This window comes from Trichosurus vulpecula, chromosome 6 (genome assembly GCF_011100635.1).
Source record: "Trichosurus vulpecula isolate mTriVul1 chromosome 6, mTriVul1.pri, whole genome shotgun sequence".
Classification (NCBI taxonomy): Eukaryota; Metazoa; Chordata; class Mammalia; order Diprotodontia; family Phalangeridae; genus Trichosurus; species Trichosurus vulpecula.
The window spans coordinates 199892946-199913584 of NC_050578.1; the positions used below are offsets into that span (position 1 = coordinate 199892946).

At 43.3% G+C, this 20639-nt stretch overlaps 1 protein-coding gene across 1 annotated transcript in view; it reads left to right on the forward strand.

Moving 5' to 3' along the window:
- Positions 1–15866: 15866 nt before the first annotated feature.
- The window catches only part of WDR1 (WD repeat domain 1), a 60506-nt gene continuing 55733 nt past the window's right edge, over positions 15867–20639 (forward strand). Inside the window, 2 exon segments of the mRNA XM_036762598.1 lie at positions 15867–16098; positions 16781–16907. Coding sequence (XP_036618493.1) covers positions 16083–16098; positions 16781–16907 — 143 coding nt within the window. The 5' untranslated portion in view covers positions 15867–16082.

Sequence of the window (20639 nt, forward strand, 5' to 3'; positions counted from 1 at the left end):
TTCCTGTGCCTTGCCGGTTTTGACAGACCCGTGGACCTTGCAGCCCTCCAGCAGTCGCTTTATGGCCCACTCTGCAGCTGCAATGGGGGATACTCTGCAGCTGCAATGGGGGATACTCCACAACCCCACCATCCTATTTCACCTCTACGACTGACTGCGGAGGCCGCAACGCCTAGAAGCACCTCCCTCCACCACCGGCGGCTTCAGGAAACAACGCTGGGTCTGTGTCCAGAAACCCAAGGTCATCCCCCAGAGTCCCTCAGGAGGTCCCGGCGCCTGTCCCTCGGACTGCACCTACGTCCAGGCTCTACATTCATCCTGTTATAGTTCTACGCAACAGTGCCGTGGACAGTCCGGCACAGATTACCTGACCGGAATTTTGCTGATACCTTTGGGGGTGACTGGGCCCCCCCCTCCTCCGACTTAGGCCGCTCCGAAAAGTATGCCTTAGCCTCCTGCCCCCAGGAGAACATAGGCAAAAATGTCCATTGGCCCCCGCGCGCCCCTCTCCACATCTCCGATGGGGGGGGGGGGGAATCTCTGACGAACTGCGGGAAGCAGAGGTCAAAAACAATTGAGCGAATGATACGAACCCAATACTCCCTCTTAACTCACCACCCCAAACCAATCCCATGACTCTGGACCCACAAACTACTACAATCTTGGAATCCACCCATTCGTTGCTTAATCTGACTAATCCCTCCCTAGCGGCTGATTGCTGGCTGTGTCTTTCCCTGGGACCCCCCATCCCCCTTGTGATCCCTCTAAACACCTCCATGACTAATAGCTCCCCAAATTGTACCCTCTGTATCCCATTTAAAGTTCAACCCGGACTCCCATTCACCCTCCCCTCCCCCTGCTACGCGGGCACAACACCCAATAGCTCAGTGAGCCTAGATGTAGGCAGGTCTTTACACCTAATTGCTCGTCTTGGACCAATACGTCTGGCCCTCTGTGCCCCCCCCGAAGGACACGCGTTCATCTGCGGGGGCAACCTCGCTTACACCACCCTTCCCAGTAACTGGTCTGGGGTTTGCTTCACTGCCACTGTTCTCCCCGATATCTCCTTGTTCTCGGGCGACGCACACCTCCCTTTACCTAGTATGGATTCCATCTCGGGGCATCCCAAATGAGCCCTTTTTGCTATACCATTACTTGTGGGCTTGGGAATCACAGGGGCACTAGCCACCGGGGCGGGAGGACTGGGAGTCGCACTAGATTCCTATCACAAGCTCTCCATGCAACTCATCAGCGACATCATATCATCTCCCATATCTATGAGGCTTCTGACTTTATAACCAATCATTTTGTTTCCTCTATGACGCTACAGGTTTTATACGCAATCATTATTTTCCTGATCTGTCTTCTGGTTTTTGAATTCCATTCCTTTTATCCATAAAAATGATCTGTCAACCCTTGAGGGGTCTTTTGCCTTGCTGAAGAGCTAAAAACCCTTTTTGTTGATAATCAGTTGAACATGTTTGGAACTTGGTTGCCTCAGTTTGCTTTAATTTCAATCACAATCATCTCATTTAGATCAAGATAATCAAGGCTAAGAGGCCCTGATTTGTGGTTAATTATGTGGTCACTAGTGCTTCGTCCCTGTATTTCTGTACTCCCTCTGAAACAATCCTTGGGATTTACCACTTCAAAAGATGTTTTAAGAACATTAGGACAAACCAACCATCCAAGTTCAATATACCAGTAAGTCTATAAAATCTAGCATTTTCCACAACTCTTGGGAAATTGCATCCACCTACTAGATAAAACTTTGTATTTCCTTAGCAGATATAAACCAGGAAGTCCAACACAGTAGGCATGTATTTTGATTCAACACCTGTGGGTATTCTATCTTGAGACATTTTTCTGCTGTTCAAATGCCTGCTTTTGAGCTCTTCGGCAGAAATTTGGTCACCGACTCGCTACCAAGCTCTAAAAAGGAACATCTGGAGCTTTTAAAATACTTTCCAGCCTCCCCTGTAAAGGGGTTAAATTAAGACTCTGTACTGAAGCATCTTCAAGCTGTTGCAATAAAGGTCTGTAGGAGTGACAAGAACTCATGCTGGGACTCAGGTAGGACCCAGAAATTGGGACCAACCTTGTATTATATGCTGACTATACTATACTGTCTGAAAGAAAGCATTAAAGAGGTACTACCTACTTTGACTACCAAACTGAAGGTCTAGAGCCACTGTGCCCACTTCACTGTGGTATGCCTCCTGTGAAACCTGGACAGTCCTACCAGCCCCATGCCAGAAAACTAAACCATTTCCACTTGAATTGTCTTAGGAAGAGTCTGAAAATTACCTGAGAAAATAAGGAACCAGGCACTGTTTCTCCATATCAGCAACTCCCAATCAGTGTGACAGGATTCTGCAAACTAACTTTTGGGAACACAACTCAGAATGAATTGAAGGAGTGGGGCGGAGAGCAGGCCCATTCAGCCATGCCTGAACCCCTGAAGCAAAAGCTTTACCTGCTCTGGAATAACATGAAAGAAATTAAGTGGAATCTGGGAGGCCCTCTCAACCTGGGATACCACAGCATGCCAACTTATCATCCCACATTTGCTCCTAGATTTGGTTTAGTAAGATAGTACGGTTAAGATTGAGATTTCTGATGCTGAGAATTTTGAAGGTCTAAGATGTAAACTAATGATAAAAGGACTAAATCATGCACAACCATGCACTTACACTACCTTGACAAGTACAACCAATGGGCTATAAAGACGACCTCATCCCACCTCACTCCCAGGAGTTTAACGTTGCACTCTTTGGAGGAATTGGCCAAAAGAGTACAGAAGAATGAGAATTGCTTTCAGCATGCGTAGACATCAGCAGCTGCCTACCTGCCATAGGTAACAGTTACCATTAAGTGCTGTTGAGGCTCCTAGCCGGTCCCGTGGGAAAAGAGGAACTGCCTTAGTTCTCAGCAAGGGCCAAACAGGCTGGGTCAGGGTTTCCACACTCTCAGCGACGCCTAGACAGCAGAGCGCAGGTGCCAAGCTAGCCTATGATTGGCTGAATCTGCTATAAATGCTTTGTTACTTCTTTAAATGAGACTTCTTCATCCTTGTCTCCGTCTCTTCATTGTTCCTGATCGGGCATCCTGCCAGTTGGAGACCCCTCCCAGGGAGCCGGACATATCCAATTGAATGCAGAATTCCAGAGAATAGCAAGGAGAAGTTTTTCTTAAATAAACACAAAAAAAATAGAAGAAAACAACACAATGGGAAAAACAAGAGATCTCTTCAAGGACATCAGAGATATCAAGGGGATGTTTCTTGTAAAAATGGGCGTAAGACAAAAATTGTAAGGACTTAACGTAAGTAAGAGAGACTAAGGTGGGAAAATTACACAGGACTACACAAGAAAACTCTTATCACCTAGAGCCAGACGTTGTCGAGAGTGAAAAGTCAAGTGGCCCTTAGGAACCATTGCTAAGGATAAGGTTAGTGGAGGTGACGAAATTTCAGCCGAATTATTTAAAATCCTAAAAAATGATGCTGTTAGAGTACTGCACTCAACATGCCAGAAAATTAGAACACTCAACAGTGACTACTGAATCACAAAAGACCAATCCTAAAGGAGTGCAATGCCAGTGTTCAAACTATTAAAACTATTCAAACTATTATGTTCATTTCACATGCCAGCAAGGTTATGATGAAGAATGTGTAACGTAGGCTTCAGCAAGATGGGAAATGAGACTTAGCAGAAGAGCAGGATGGTTTTCAAAGAGACAGAGGAACTAGAGACCAAATAGCCAACATTGGCTAGATTATAGAGGAAAGCAAGGGAGTTCCAGAAAAACCATCTATTTCTGCTTCATTAAACTGCACTAAAGCCTTTGACTGTGGATCACAACAAATTGTGACAAGTGCTCAGAGATAGGAGTTATCAGATCATATTACTATCTCTTTAGGAACCTGTAAGCTGGTCAAAAAACAACCGTTAGAACTGAATATGGAACCAATTTGTTCAAAATTGGGAAAGAATAAAAGACCATATATTGTCACTTCATTTAATTTATATGCAGATTACATCACATGAAATGCTGGGTTGGACAAATTAACAGCCAGAATTAAGACTGCTGGGAGAAATAAGAATAATCTCAGATATGTGCATGGTATCACTCTGATGGAGAAAGTGAAAAATTAAGCCTCTTGAAGAGGGTAAGAGTGTGGAAAAGCTCTTAATTAAAGCTTAATGTTAAAGAAAAAAAAACACAGGGCAACTAGGTGGCACAGTGAGTAGAGCACTGGCCCTGGAGTCAGGAGGACCTGAGTTCAAATCCGACCTCAGACACTTGACACTTACTAGCTGTGTGACCTTGGGCAAAGTTACTTAACCTCAATTGCCCGCCTTCCCCACTGCCAGAAAAAAAAAAAAGTCAATACATCTAAGGCAGGTTAAGATAACCTTTAAGCTCTCCCCTCATAGCCAAACCCAAGCTCCCCAATATGGCATTATGTCAGTATTGACAGCAGGCCATGAAGACTGAAGACCAAGACTGCTGGAGAAACTCAATTGTATTTCTTATGGAGCAAGGTGAACCAAAAGAAACAGGTGCCCAGAGGGAGAAGAGTGTGAAGAGAAATACAGGAGATGAACTCCTAAGACATGGGATGGAAGCAAGGGAAGTCATTTCAGTAACCGTCAAGCTGGGTGTGGTCAGAGTAGCCTGGGAGTTTGGCTCACATCTCACAATACAATGAACTATGAATAGTGTATGCTTAGGATCTTAGTATGCCTTAATGTCTTTTTCTTTCTGGGTACAATAACCTTGCCACTCTTACCTGAACTGAAATTATATCTGCAGAAATTGCCTTAGCTTCAGCTACACCTTTTATTCCAACTCCTAACTTAACAAGAATCCCTTCTCTGGTCCTGTCAGCATGGTTGGGATGTAGAGCTTTGTCCTTCAGTCCTGATGAAAAAGCTTATTACTGTCAAAACATACTTAAGCCTCTTTCAGTTCAACTGAACATTAAGAAATAGTATTTCTCCCATTCAGTCCTAGACACTTTCCCTCCTTTTTCTTAAGTACATCTTAAGTCAAGAGCTAATGTTAAGGCTTACTTTGTCCCCCTAGGCACATGAATATCAAGTAAAGGTAATCAATGTGTTCCCCATTACTTGCTTGTCTCATTAAGGAAATTTTGCTAAATATCCAGGACACCTGGCCGCCTTTCAGCTGAACTGTCCAGAAAGGGGTTCTCTAGCTTTTAACAGCAGGGCCCTCAGGGTAAAATCAAACTTCTAACTAGAAATAATTCAGTTCTATAGTTAAGTTCATTGCCTTCCCCTACTCTTTTGAAGGCATCATGAGTTTTAATCCACCTGAAGGAAGTACTGCCTTTTCAACTTATCAGAAGACGCTAAAAATATTGCCCAGAGGGAGATTTGGTTACTTCAAATCACCCTTCACTATCTAGTAAAAAGCACTTGAGTTCGGTAGTCAAAGAGGATTAGTGGTTTTAGGAGACCCATTCTACTTCAGAAAGATTAAATGACTATTGTTTTAGGTTAATCAATTGGTTTACCTACAACCACTACTTATAATATTCTGACATTTTCTTTGTTCAAGATCCTGTTACTTCAAAACATATTAGAGATCCATATCCAAAGGCAAGACAAGACTTTTATAGTCTGGACAAACTCTCAAGCACATAATGCTCAACGGATCGTTGCCCCATTGACATCTCCTATATTGAGCCCACAGGACAGCAAAAGGTGTCAAACAACACCTTGCACAACTTCCCACCCAGCTTATACACCCATGGGTATCACAGCAGGGTAACCTGGTTATTATGTGCTACATCCCATCTGAGGCAGACAGACAAAAAGCAGCCAGACCACCCTCAATGAGCTACTAACAAACATTAAGATCCAGCAAAGTATCTGACAACTATTGCAGAGATGGCCTAAGCAGCAGATGCCCCAAGTTCTCAGTAATCATAGATTCACGGGAACCACCCTGGGCCAACAAAATTATCAAGATGAACAAAGTTAAGATTATTTGGGACTCTCCCCCCAACAAGAACCTCAAGATTAAGATACAAAAATGAATTACAGTAAAAGCCAAGGTTCAAACTGAATGGGATAGATAATTGTGAAGACTTCACGGGGTATGTCTGAGGAAGTAGGAGAGGTTTGGGATTTGGCCTTGTGATTTTGGAAGGCATGCCCTTCCCCCTCTCTCAGAGGTTAGAAGATAATGAACTTCCTATGAGCTATATGTTCTCTGCTCCAGGAAGGTCTCTCCTCTCCCCCACCCCCATTTCTTCTCCTAGACTTACAGACACCACCCTGGCAGTTGAGTTCTGATAGGGAAAAACCTGAATGGACTGGATCAACTTTGGTCCTCTGTGTAGTTTTGCCCCTAGAGACTGTAAGCCCACCTTTCTGCCAAAGGTGAAAAGAGATAGAGGTGGGTGGTGATCTTTTTCATTAAGGGTATAAATTAAGGCAGGTTCCATTTTACCTCGCCTCCTCCATTATGGAGGTGTGCCCAAATCATGCAAGGTTTGTAAAATAAATTTACTTTGTTTCTAAGGATCTCTCTCCTATTATTTAAAAATCCTATCCCAAACAAAATCTACAACTTGATGTTAACATGCCAAAAGGCAGAAGGCCCCATTCAACATATAATTCACTGCTATTGACCAATGGATGGTAAAAGATCAAGGGCTATAGACAGACCATTCATTCAAAGGGAGGAATTCTAATTCCTTCTTCCTGTATGTAAATGAATCAAACCACTCCACTTATCAAAAAAAAAAAAACCCACGCAAAATCCAACTATCCCAGGGAATGAAATAGGTTCATTGCTATGTAGTGATTACCTGGATCCATTCTCTAATTACAGTCAAGAGGACAAAAGGACCAGCTACCCTATGCCCTATTTGCCCCACATAAGACGCACCCTTTTTCGAAAAATTTGGAGTCTACAAACTGGATGCGTCTTAACAGCGGTTGTAGTTTTTACTTGCATTTCCCACTTTTTTGCACTTATTTTTGCACCCTTTGTTGTAGATTTTACTTGCGTTTCCTACTTTCTCACGCTTGTTGTCTTCACGCTCGTTTCTCATGTTACTTGGTACACATTAGGTTATGTTTTGCCACGTTCTGCCCAGAAATGGCTCAGAAAAGATTTTCGTACAATGCTGAATTCAAGTTAAGTGAGTGATTCACTCGGAAAACAACATGAATCTGTGGTCACCATGCTGTTTTGTAATGGTGGTACCATGCGTATGTGAGAAGAGGACAGAGAGCAAGAAATAAGTCAAAGGCACAGAACAGACAAGCAAGATTGAGAAGCCTCACGTACAAGAGGAACACCAGAAGTAAAGGTGGAATTTTTTCCTACTAGTCTGGCTAGTGCTGGGAAAACTAGCAAACAATTCGATAAAATATCTCAGTCCTGGAGAAGTTAAACACCTTTCTTTCTCTAAAAGAGATGTAGGCCTGCATTATGTAAAATGCTTTTATTTATAATAAAGGAGCATATTTATTCTCCAACAGTGTCTGGTGCTTAATAAATACTAATTGTCTGAGAGCAATTCTCTAAAAGGTACCTGGGTTGATTTATTGTTTAACATTTTATATTTAGGCAGAGTATACTCCTTTAAGCTTTTTTGTTTCACGCGGTCAGATGCTCATGTAAACCTTTTTTTCCCCTTTTCTCATTAATGCCATCTTCTCCCCTTCCCACCCCCACTGAAATCTTTCCTATGAGGGAATGAGAGCATCAATTTAGATATCAAGTCTGATTCCCTTCATTTCACAAATTGGGATAAAGGCAATTGAAAAAAAAAAGGCAATTACAAAAAAGAAAATTTATATGAACAAGCTAGAAAAAAATGATACCTGATAAAAGAGGAGAAAAACCCTCATGTATCTTGGTTTAAAAAAAAAGTTATATGCTTAAAGGTATCAATAGCTGAGGGTAATTCCTTCAAAAAAAATAGTCAAGGTCAATTTTTCAGAAGTCAAAAAACTAACTACAACATGGAAAAATAGAAGAGTAGTCTGAACCACTAAGAATTCAAGGCTGTAGCAACATAAAGCCAGAGGCTGAGCCAGACACCCCTTCCTGTCAAGGAAAACATTGGCCCAGTAGATAGTCATGCTGTACACATCTCTATTTCAGCTGATAGCTATACTACCCTCCAGGCCATAGTAGAGCATGGCACAATCTTTTAGACAGTCCCCAGTATCTTCAACCATCCAGCAGCGGAGATTAGATTTCCTTTTCTTTGTTCAAAGAGACAGCAAAGACCCCTCCCCCTCTTCTCCCTACACACACCCATTAATCCTTCACCAGACCCAACAGGATCTAGCTCTCATGCCAAGGTAGAATCTCAGAAACCTATACGATCCTAACAAATTATTTCTGCTGATAACCTCCCCAAAAAGACTTGAACAATATTATCCCTAAGCGGACTCAAAGGCTAGACGTAGCCCTTCACCTGTCACATGTCCTGAGCAAAACTTTGAGAATAGCCAAGGCCATCCTATGGGAAGCAAGACTTCCACAGATACTTCCCACCCCCCGTATGGGCTGTGTGAAGCTCACTGCCACAAACCTGGAAACCTGGGTGGGTTAAATGTTTCATCAGTTTCAATTGCTTCTGCCTCAGATGTGAACGACATTTCCATTTAGACTAAGAAAAGGTACCATCAGACACGCAAAACGTGGAAGCTAGAGGGGCACTCAATCCAAAATTACTAACGCAGTGACTCTGAGTAGATGTTTCTGAGACCAGTCTGGTGGTGGCTGTTGTTTGGTCGGTTTTTTTAAAAAAAGGTTTAAGTTCAATAGAAAAATACCAATAAATGAGGGGAGTATAGAGGGTTAGCGTGGAGTTACCTAAAGCCACCAGAGGGCACCAGAGGTACACAAATATTAATAATTTAGGTCTCCCACACATGGCATCACTTTCCCAGAACTAGGTGGCCCCATTTCTTCCTTGATTTGTTGGTATTGCCCCTTCTTTCAGATAGATACCATGTGAACTTACCCCTTAATGCTCTCAATAGATGCCCATAGTGAAGAGCACCTGTGTATATACAGTAGCTTTCCTAAGCTATTCTATTCATTATCATGGAGTCCAGACCTGTTGATACAACTTCCATTACATATAAGACATCTTTTCCCTTTTCATTTGTTCTCTTCCTTCTGTTTTCATTCTAAAATTCCCTCCTGATTCCCTTACATAGATCTCTCCAAATTAATTTCACCATCCACTGCTTATGTTGTGAGGTGCTATTGCTCATCTTCCACCATCTTTTTTTAAAGCCTAAGTGGGGTAATTTTAACTTTCACAATATTTTATTTTTCCCCAATTACATGTAAAAACATTAAATTCTTTTTAAAGCTTTGAGTTCCAAATTCTGTCCCTCCTTCCCTCCCCTCCCAGAATGGTAAGATCACCTATGCAATCATGTAAAACACGTCCACATTAGTCATTTTGTTCCACCATCTCTGTGTGAAACATCATACAAGCAAGTTAATATTCTAACCCCTTTGCAGCTAGCTTCCTTCTTGGTAAGCAAATCAAATGATATGATTATTACTTTTAGGCAAGGCACAAGAGATACTTGCCCAAGGAGCTCACCAGTGTCATGGAGTCTTATGAAGAACAGAACAGAGTGCAACTCAAATATAGAGTCCATAAAGATGGTGATAATTAGTTGTAGCTGATGACCTTAAACCAATATACTGCAGAACTTCCTGGATGAGATCTATAGCAAAATGGGACATGTGGCTAGAAAATAAGTACTTATTGAGATGATACAGAAGAATAACCTGTAAAGCTCACATCTAAGCACGTATCACTTGTACAGGCAGGGGCAGGGAAGGCTTTATCACCTTTATGAAACAGTAAACATCCATTCTCCCTCATTTCTCACTCAAAAATCCATCTTTAACAATTTGTAATCAGTGGTACACACGAATCATGGGACAGCTGGCAAGAGGCACGGGAAAAGTATGAACAGAATATAGCATATGGAGGAACCAGGGTAAAGCAAATCAGGGATAACCAGTAGACATCCAATGTGCTCCACTGGTATCTAGAATATCATAAGAAATTAAGGATGGCTCCTAGTGAATTTACGTGAGGACAGACAAAGCATAGATCAACTCGATTTAAAAAAAAAACCCAGACATTCCCTGTTTTGTACATACTGGCTTCTAAATAGATATTTAAAGAGAAACTCCATTGAAAAAACCAATAAGCCAATATTTAAGGGATCCCAAGCAATACGTTCAGTCCCACATTAAGTGGCACCCCCACATTTTGCACCCCAAAGCTCAGTGAGACTACCTTGACTTGTCAAGGTCAAGCAGTATTTGAGAGATGAGAGCAGGAAGGCAAGTTTCTCCATTACCAAACTCCTTTCTTAGAAGTCTTTCTTAAAGGCAAATGTAGATGTACCTAAAGATGCCTTAAAGGAAAGCATGAGTATGGTTCTTTGGGTATGTCTTCTGGGAGAAACTCAGGTTTTGAAGAGCTTCAGATTATTTCAAAGTCTTTCCCAGTATCCCACAGACACATAGGATTAGGTCAGAGTTTGAAATCCCCTAGTGTCTCAAATTGAGAAGCAGCATACTGCGGTGGAAAGAGCAAGGCATTTGATCAATGTGGTCTACTAGATGTCCTCTAAAGTTCCTTTCCAATTTCATCTATAACACTATGAAATAAAAGGATGACTCCCCAATGACAAGGAAGCCCTCAGCAACTGCATAAACATGACAAGGATGATGCCTATCAGGAACACCAAGACATCTATGGTCCCTGCTGCTTCTCCTAAGTCTTCTCTTGGTAATCTTCCTCAGGGAAAGATCATTTTGGAGATTCATCTGTGCCCACATTAATGAAGTTACAGATCTACTGAAGTCCATATTAACTTAGGCACCAAGCAAGAAACCAAGTAAAAGACCTGCAGAGTAAAGTTAGATAGGAGTCTGGCAGCAGGTCCACATGGTTTTGCCTCTTCATCTAAGCAGCTAGGACTTAAGGCATGAGGCTCAAGGCAATAAAATACACAGGAAACCCAATTGGCCTGAGGTTGACTGCAAATGTTTTTGCTAGGATAATTCTCACCCACACTAGGTTTGTTCCATGTCATGTTGCTAAGTTATCACTTGATTACTTCATTACAGAAGGGGAAAAAAAAAACCTCTTAAGACACCCAGTACTTCTCTAGTACATGGCACAAAATGGTAGATGATGAAAGGGCTTGTGATCATAAGAACACATCGTAGTGGTTTCAAAGTGACAAGATAGTCATGATGAGACAGGTACTTCTAAACGGCACAACAGCCTACTTCAAAACAGGGAGGGAGGAGCCAATTCCATGCCTGAGGCAATTCATCCTTTTGAGAAAGTTCAATTTATTTGCATCCCCAGAACCTGTTGGTAGGTATCATGTCCTAAAACAGGTTTTAATGGGTACTATGGCATTTTCCCAGTTGTATCCTGGCCAACCCCTTAACATTTTTGGGCTCATCACCAATATCTACAAGATCGGATGCTAGCAATGCCTACTTTTAAAGGGCACAGCAATACTTCTACCCAGAACGAAGGCAAGGAAGAGAATAAGCATTTATTAAGCACCTGCCATATGCCAGGTACTGTTTTAAGTGCTTTTAACAAAAACCTCTTTTTGTTCACAGCCACCCTGGGGGATAGAGTTAAGACCCCCAATTTTACAGTTAAGAAAACTGAGACAGACCAGGGTTAAATAACTTGCCTAGGATCATGGAGTTAGTTAAGTGGAAGAGTTAAGCCTTCAGGCTTCATTAAAGCTTGAAACAAAACTTAGGTAGCGTGCTGACAATATGGGGCAAGTTTCATACTTTATTCAATAGTGTTTAGTTAGCTGAATTCTGTCCATTTGAGCAGTCAGTTCTATCTTGTTCACCCAATCCTTTCCATGGAAGGCTAGGGGCTGACAATAAAAAGTACGTTTTCTTTCAATTTACTGCTCTAAATGTAGGAAAGTGTTAGTTTTTTCTTTTTAAGTTAATTTCTTTGTGGTTTTCAACATTCACTTCCCTAAGTTTTCCTCCTCCTCCCTCCCCTCCTTGAAAGGGGTCCTTTTAATGATACTAGCTAGATTTCACCACTTTGCTGTTTTGACTACTGTTATTACCTTACGGGAAATTTTCCAGTTTCTTTGACGAGCCTATGAACATTCAAGATCTTGAAATTAAAGTGCACAGCAAGGAAAAAGTTCCCCCTTAGCCAAATATTGGACTATTTAGAGGTTTGTCTTAGGCTGACAAAGCTTCCAAGACATTCAAAAATCTCAGTCACCATACCTATTCTAGTTAATCACTTAGGTATTTTTCAGGTGTTGGCCATTTGCAACCTGTAACAGCAGATAAGAATTCAAGTAGACCAAAGAGCTTTGGCAGTTGGTAGAATTAGATCAGTCTTGAAGGGCAGGGCAGGCAAAGGATCGAAGAGTAAGAGTATTCCAGGCAAAGTGCAGACTGCCAATGCAACAGCACCTTAAGTCAGATAGATGGTAGTGTGTTACGAGGAGCAAGCCGTTTTAACTGATTTCTTGGAGCTGACATATGGAAGTATAAACGTTTTAACAAAGAAGGGGGGGGCCTAATTGTAAAGGGATTTAAATGTACAATAGCACTTTGTATTTGCTCCTGGAAAAAATATGGAACCACACCCCACCAGTTCTGTCCCTACAAATTTGAGTTTTGTCTGGTGCAGAGATAAGCATTAATATTTCCTCATAATTAATGTCTCCTCAGTAGACCAAGACAGCTAGATATTTTCAACTAAACAGCATTCATTCTCTCCCTTCGCTTGATAAGTGATTGGCAGGGTCATGTTACCCAGCCTTTGGTGAACGATATGCTTGATTTTTCTTTCCTTAATGATTTCTTTGCAAGAAGGAAAAAAGGGGAGGAGTGGGGTTCTTTTGCACATGTAGTTGGCAAAATAACCCACTAGACTTGTGATCTCAGGTTTCGGGTTTTTTTTTCCCCCCAAAATTAACTCAATTAGCTACTGCCTCACCATGACAAAGACAAGAGATACAGAAACAGGAATCACAGAGAACTACTATAAGGTATCTTTTTGCACGTAAACGTTTGAGTACTGATGTATTCCAATTCCCTTTATTATGACCATTGGGTAACCAAGGCATTTTCATAGTTTTTGGACTTAAGGCCACATTTCCGTTGAGGACTCCAAAGAGGCTTTGCTTATGAGTTTTTATCTATTGGCATTCATTGTATTAAAAAACACAAATTTAAAACAAATAGTATTTCATTTTAAAATGAATCTCATGTTAAAAAAAACCTTTCAATGAAAAATAACTTCTAAAACAAGGTTTACTGAGAAGAGCGACATTGTTCCACGTTATTTTTTGCAATTCTCTAATGCCTGGCTTAAGAGGCTTAATAGAAGACAGCTGGATTCTCCTAGCTTCTTTTGCATTCAATCTGTTGCAATATGTTGTTTTGGTAGCATATGAAATATACTTCCAAAGTATACTTTGAAACATATGAAGAAAATATGGCCTCACGCAGATATGGAGTTGAAAAAAGGAGCATTTTGAAAGTCAAGGAAGATCTTAGTAACATGAAAACAGTTCAGGCTTTTGCAAACCTCACTAAAAGGAGCCCAGGATCCCCAAGAGAGAGATAATACTGTATGTACTTATCTTGGTTCTTCGTTTTTTTTTTTTTTAAATCTTCCCAAGTGCGTCTGCTTTACATTTTGTTTTTCAAAATAAAACAGAGTTGGACCTCAGACTGACCAGTTTAATACCCATTATGTAACTTATACCCTCCCTTCCTCTTCCCATTTCTAAGCTGAGAAATCAGATTGAGTCCAGTTATTTATTCCATTCCAAGTCTGACAAGGGTAAGGGGGTTTATAGTCGTATGCTGAAGGTCAGGAAGGAAAGGAAACAAGCATTAAAAAGCATTTTTTCCTGAGCTGAGGCACTGTGTGCTCTACAAATATCTCAGTCCACAAGTGCCCTGGAGGGTATATTATACCCGCTGAACAACTGAAGAAACTGGGGCAGGCAACGGTTAAGTGACTAGTCCAAGGTCATATACTCCTTTTATTTCAGTCAGGTCTTCCTCCCCTCCAAGTCCTAGCCATAAACACACTGCAACACCTTTTAAGAGCTAGCAGATGCCTTGGAGTCAAAGTGGTTTGTTTTTTTTTGGGGGGGGGGGTTTAAGCCAGTAGTAGATTCAAAGACGTAAATATCCCAGCATTTACCACTGGATGCCCCCTTTACCCAAAGACACATTAGATTCGTTTGCAAAAATCTCTGTTTCTGAATCAGTCTTGTCACTTATTTTCGGAGCATACTTCAATCGAGTTGTTTCACCTGACTCCACTCCCCAGCAAGGGGTGTCACCTGCCACATTTACCTCTAACATATTGCAAACTCTAAGATGGAACCTTAAGTAGTATTATCTCCTACGTGTGGCGTTTTCGCCGGATAAGTTATTTTCCTTTCCCTCACTAAAGTAAAGTATGCTATATTTACTTAACTCAGGCAGTTACTCCCCTCCCCCCCCCCAAAAGACCTTTAAGCAGTTTAGTGAAACCTACAGATATCACCCATCCACCAAACCCTTAATTTAATCCCCAAACCCTTAATTTCAGTTGGAGGTTAGTGACAATAAAAATATAACTTTTTCCCCAACCAAGTTCAGGGTCAATTCGAAGCTTAAGGACCCCAGATTAGGAACCCTTGACTTAATCGGGTAAGAGTAAAAACAAACAAAAAACCAGTCACATCCCATTGCCCTCGTTTTCCTCCTGGCCCAGTTTTCTACAAACCCTGCAAGTTTTGCTGAAGGGGAGCCCCATGGGGCAGCAGCTAGACAGACGCTCTCGCCTTTTTGTAACGAATGACCACTTCAGTTTTAGGAGAAATTCCTCCCCCATTTCCTGAAGCAAGCCCTCCCCTCCTATCGAGAAAAAACAAGGGGCTCCGAGGTGACCGCCCTCTTCTCTTCCTCACTGGACACAGCCTTTCTAAAATGGGCTTGCAGGTGTCCCTTCCCCCCCAAGCCCCACCGTAGTCCTCTCCCTACCAAAGGCAGGGGGGACCGGGGCAGAAGGAAAAGAGGTGTTAAGAGAGCCCGTCGATTCTTCTCACTCTTACAGTCCTATATAACAGGGGAGCGCATACCTGGGAGACGCCCGCCCCCCCCCCACCTACTGCCTGTTTCCTCCCCGCTTTCCTGAAACAAACTGTCCCCCGCTTCCAAAAAGAAAAAAAACAGCAGGGAAAAAGAACAAGCAAGCCTATCAGCTTTTTTCAGCCCAGCAATGCCCTAAGGAACGTGGGGCGCCCAGCTGGGAGCCCCCGCACCGGCCACGGCCCACAAACGCCGGCGAGGCTTCCTCGGCAGACCCCGCTGCTAGGCAACCGGGGCACCACCCTGAGCCGAGGCCGAACTGCACTCGGGCCTCCGCCAGGCTCGTTTGTCCCGCCCCGGCAAAACGTCTGCTTAAAAATTCCAGCAGTAAAGGAAAGGCAGAAAAGGGGAAGAAAGAAAAGAAAGAAGCACAGAGCAGCAGCCCTTCCTTGCCCGCGGCCTCCCCACCCGCCCCGCGGGCTCGGCCCCAGAGCCTTCCATCCCTTCCGCCCCTTCTCCTGGGAACGCTCTGAGCCCAGCCTCCTCCCCTCGCCTTTTTCAGGGCTCAGCTGGAGGCCCGTGGCGTGGCGTCACTTCCAGGGGGAAGGGATGAAAGGGGGAGGGGCCGCGAGGGGGAAGGGCCCCGTGTCCGCGCAGGCTCGAAGCTGTGCAGTTGACTATATATGGTCAAAGCTCGGCGAGGGCTGCTCGCTGGGCTCTCGCTTCCGGGTTGTAGAAGGCTTGGGCGCCGCCTGCCCCTACTGGAGCTGCGAGACCGGGACCTAAGCGTTCGGCCTCGGAGCGGGAACGGGAGCAGTGGTAGCAGCTACAGCAGCAGGCTCCTCTCCTTCACTGGGCGCTGTGCGGTTTGGGGGTGGGCAGGGCACTTTGCTTGGGCGGCGGGACCCGGCGGCCGTGGTAACAAGTGGGCGAAGATGCCTTACGAGATCAGTAAGTATGTGCAGCCGCTTCTTGGGCACTAAGGACGTCCCCTCCCCAATCCCCACCCCCAGCCGAGACCCCCCCTCTTCCCCAGCCCCGGGGTTCTTGAAGAAGCTTTCTATGAAATCCCCAGCCCGGCAGCCCCATCCGGCCTTCCTCTACTGGGGGGTAGGGTATAGAGGGGTGGAGTGGCGAGGAGGGGGCGCAGTGCCCGGGCATTGCCCCGGCATTGGGGGTGGGGTGGTTTGAATGGGAAGGCGCTCTAGCTTGCAATGCGGAAACGTATCCCCACCTCTCCCTGTGGCCGGTTCTTTCCTCCACTTATCCGCATGCAGGAGTCCCGTGGGGCCACCAGGTGTGCCGGGGGAGCAGTTTTCTCTCCCTTTCTTTCTCTTAAAAAAAATCTTCTCCCCTGGGAAGCGTACCCCCAAAAGGAGAAATCGCCCGACGTCTCCCACTCCTATGCCCTTCCTTAAAATGGATGGGCAGTCTTTCTCTTGCTTCCGGGAGTTATTGGGAGCCTGGCATGCAAATACTCGCTGCAACAGGTGCTAAGGGGATGGAGTCTGGTGTCAAATGTGGCTCGCCCTCTAGCTTCTATCCCACTCCCCTCCCTGCACCCACTCCCCCAAGCTAGGCTAGGTGGACGCCAATACAGCGTTTGCATGTGTGCGTTTCTCTCTCTCTGCAGAGAAAGTGTTTGCCAGCCTGCCACAGGTTGAAAGAGGGGTTTCCAAAATCATTGGAGGAGACCCAAAAGGCAACAATTTTCTCTACACCAACGGAAAATGCGTCATCATAAGGAATATCGATGTAAAGTATCCCTCTTCTCCACCTTGCTCTCCTGTCTGCTCCTGATTTCCCCTTTCCTTTAGTCTGGGTTAATCATCCACCTCCTTCCCCGCCCAGACTCCTGCAGTGGTGAGGGACAGGAAAGGTGAGGCCGGTTGCCACACCCCTCTGCTCCCTCTCCCCCAACTTGGGGCCTAAGCCAGATCTTTTAACATTGAAAGAGACTGCCCAGCTATTACAACTGGGGAAACTGAGGAGTAGAGAGGTTATATGAGACCGGTTTGTAACCAATTAGAACCTAGGTCTCCTGGCTGACTCACTCAATGATTCCACTGTACCATGTTCCTTTTTGGGTGTGTTTGTGGTCCTTCCGTGTTTTCTTGCCTTTTTTTAAAAGAATCTTTCTTTTTCCTGACCCTTGAAAATGAGCTGGAGGGAGGAAATGAAGTGTTCCCTTCAGCCTGCCCTTAGCCTTTATGAGTCACAGCACAGAAGCAGTCATGAATTTATTTCAAGTAATCACTCACTGCAGGAATCCTGTACCCACGATGAAAAGCAGTTAGTTACAGGGCCAACTAATTGGAAAGGCTTCTCAAATTATTGTTATTACGCTGTAATTATTCAAATAACGGGGATTATTTCTTCTCTGGCCTTCTCCAGAACTGCATTTTAAAAATGTTTACCACTCCCTTAAAATGTTTTCCTTCCAACTGAACTGGCTTGTCGGGCCTCAACGGATAAAAAGAACTGTCTACATGAATTATTTCTGACCAAGCCATCAGTGAGATATTTCCTGCTTTGCCTCTAGGAGTGAAATAGTATAAACCTTATGCTCTTTAGTAACAGGAGTATGAGAATAGTAGGAATGACTGATATTGGCATTACGTGTTGGTTTCACAATTTACAAAGGCCTTTCTCCTAGCAGCCCCTCCGAAGTTAGTGAGACATTGTGATTTTACCAAAGAGGAAATGAGGCTCTCCCCAGCACTTGGCACAATGCTGGGTACATGAGAGATACTGAGATGCTTAATTGATCTTATTCAATATCCTGAATAGTAAGTACAAGCAAATCATCCTCTTAGCCTCAGTTTCTTACCAGGTCAGCTACCTTTTTTTCATGGGGATGTGAGAGTTCCAATGGGAAACTGGTTATAATGGTACCTTGTAATGGTGAAACATGAACCACTGATGACTGATAATTCAATAAGCATGTATTGAGCATTGTGCTAATTAAGTCAGCATAAACCAGTTAAATTAATAATCAGTTAAATTAACATAAGCATGGGCCCAGCTGGTGGGAATTATACTTCTGTTGTGAGAAACCCCCCCCCCCCTTGCAAGATTCAGAGAAAGGCTCATCACTAGGTGAGTCACAGATGGTGAATTTTTTTTATTTTTTGGCCACAGCAACTCTTGGAGACCACGTACCAAGTTGTAGTTCTTGCAGGGATTCATTGATCTGGGGAGTACCCTCATAGACAAAACTACAGATTTTTGCAGAAAGATTACCACCTACTTCACAGGACTGAAAGTGCCTTACTATCTGTTACCTCATTTGATTTTCACAGCAAGGTATGATGCCTTCTCAGAGTGTCTAGGTAGCTGAGAAAATTACCACTCCTAGCTCCATTTTTTTTGTAAACATTTTGGATGGGAATCTTCCTAATTACTCTTTGCTGCCTCTTCATACTGAAGACCCTGAACTGAATATAAAACCTTTGCTTGGTGACTCACGGTCTAAATTGTAAACAACAGTTGGTGACAGCACCAGTATGATGGTACTCTCAGCTTAGTGAATGTAATGGAAAGAAAAGTAAATTTGGAATCTTAAGTTGTGCTACTTAATAAGCCTTGTGACTTAGGGCAAATCACTTGTCCTTGAGATCTTGGCTCCTTTCTATATATAAAAAGGATGTGGACTAGCCATATTTTGAGGACAAGGGACAATCAATGGACATCTCTTGTATTCCACTGATACTTGAGCTTGGTGAATTGTAAAGCCTGGTGTTAACTAATTGGTTAGATTTGTGAAGTTGAGACTTTGAATCTTGAAGAGAGATCTCCTTTAGATAGATGAGAAGATGAAGGAAAATAGCTGACATTTAGCACCTTAAGGTTTTCACAGGGTTTGAGATACATTATTCTCTTTGAATCCCATAACACTCATCTAAGGTTGATGCTGTTTGACAAATGGCAACATGTCCCAGCCTAAGATGAAGCCAAAGCACTGCTTAATGTTTTTTTTGAGTCCCTCCCAAACTACTTTATATTTATTTTGTATGTTTTTGTAATGCGTACTTGTCTTTTTCCATTAGAATATAAGCTGCTTGAGGATAGCAGTTGTTTCATTCTTTCTGTTTTAATTCTTGCTAGCATTATCCCCAGAGCCTGGCAGATAGTAGAATGTTTGATAAATGCTGGTTTTTGCTCCGTCACTGAGACCTTATTCATACTCGGGCCTTCCTGATTCCATGAAGTTTGCTGTTCTGTCCTTTAAGTCACATTTTTACAGTGTTCACTGTAAAAGGAATATTTCCTCCCAACTCCCATCCCCAGGCAGAAGTCACAAATAGAAGTGTCTGAAAATGTTCATGGGCTAGGAGTTCTCAGGGTATATTCAAGGAACCAGAAGTAAATCAGTGTGGCTAAAACTAAGGCCAAACTGGCCTACCTATTCCTCAGATGAGATGCCAACTCATTTCCATCTCTGTGCAGCCTCCTCGTGTCCTCCCCTGGAGTCTGATTTCCCTCAAGACTCAACTCCTTCCTGGAGCAGGCCTTCCTCAGTGTGCCTCCCTGCCCAAATGACCTTGTATTTGATACACATACCTTTGTGAAGGTCTTTGGTTGTCGAGTGGTGGGACCTTAGGTTAGAGTCAGATGATTAGGGTTGATTGTCCAGGTGAGAAAAGTGAGCTTATTCTCTAGTGGGATTGATAGAGAGGGGAAGCAATTTGGAGTAGTAGAAAGAGCATTGAAATCCTAGTCAGAAGGTTAGGGTTCCACTCATGACCATGCTGCAGTCATTTTAGATTCATCCAGCTTCAGTGTCCTTTCCTGTAACATGTAGATGCCTGACAAGATAAGCAAAGAGTCCCATGAAAGCTTTTATCGATGGAGTTTATTAAAATATATTTATGTACTAGAATAGGCTTGATACAACCTATCACATGCAGTCACCCACATTCCATGTTGCAACTTTACCCATTGTAGTTTCAATATATTGAGGGTCAGCATGAGAAATGGGAATTTAGGGGGAATTTTGCAAAAGCTGCAGATAACACAGAAAGGCCAGCAGACAACACAGAAAAAGTTCAGAAACTCAGAAATACATAAAATATATATAATAACTTTTTTTAATATAATAAGTTTAGACTTCTCTAGAATGAAGGACAGGCCAAAAAATTTTACACAGATTTTCCAGATCACAGGTGTGTTTGACCCCCTCATCCCTGTGACATGGCAGGATGACTATACAACTTGTCCAGCCATTTGTGCAGAAAGGTGTATCCACAGCCCACGTTAATCCCACTTTCTGAATTCTGTCTTAAGTGATCAACCCAAATCCTCCTTCACTAGGTGAGTCAAAGCAGTATGTTAAGAACCTGGCATTGCTAGCCAGTGACACAGCTCTGCAGTGGAAAGTCTTACCTAGAGCTAAAAGTGTGAGGTTGATGCCACAGTGGCAGGCTTTGAATTTACATGGTAGCCCTTGTTGGAGCTCAAGGTGTACCTCCCACGATTTTCACTGCCTTCTC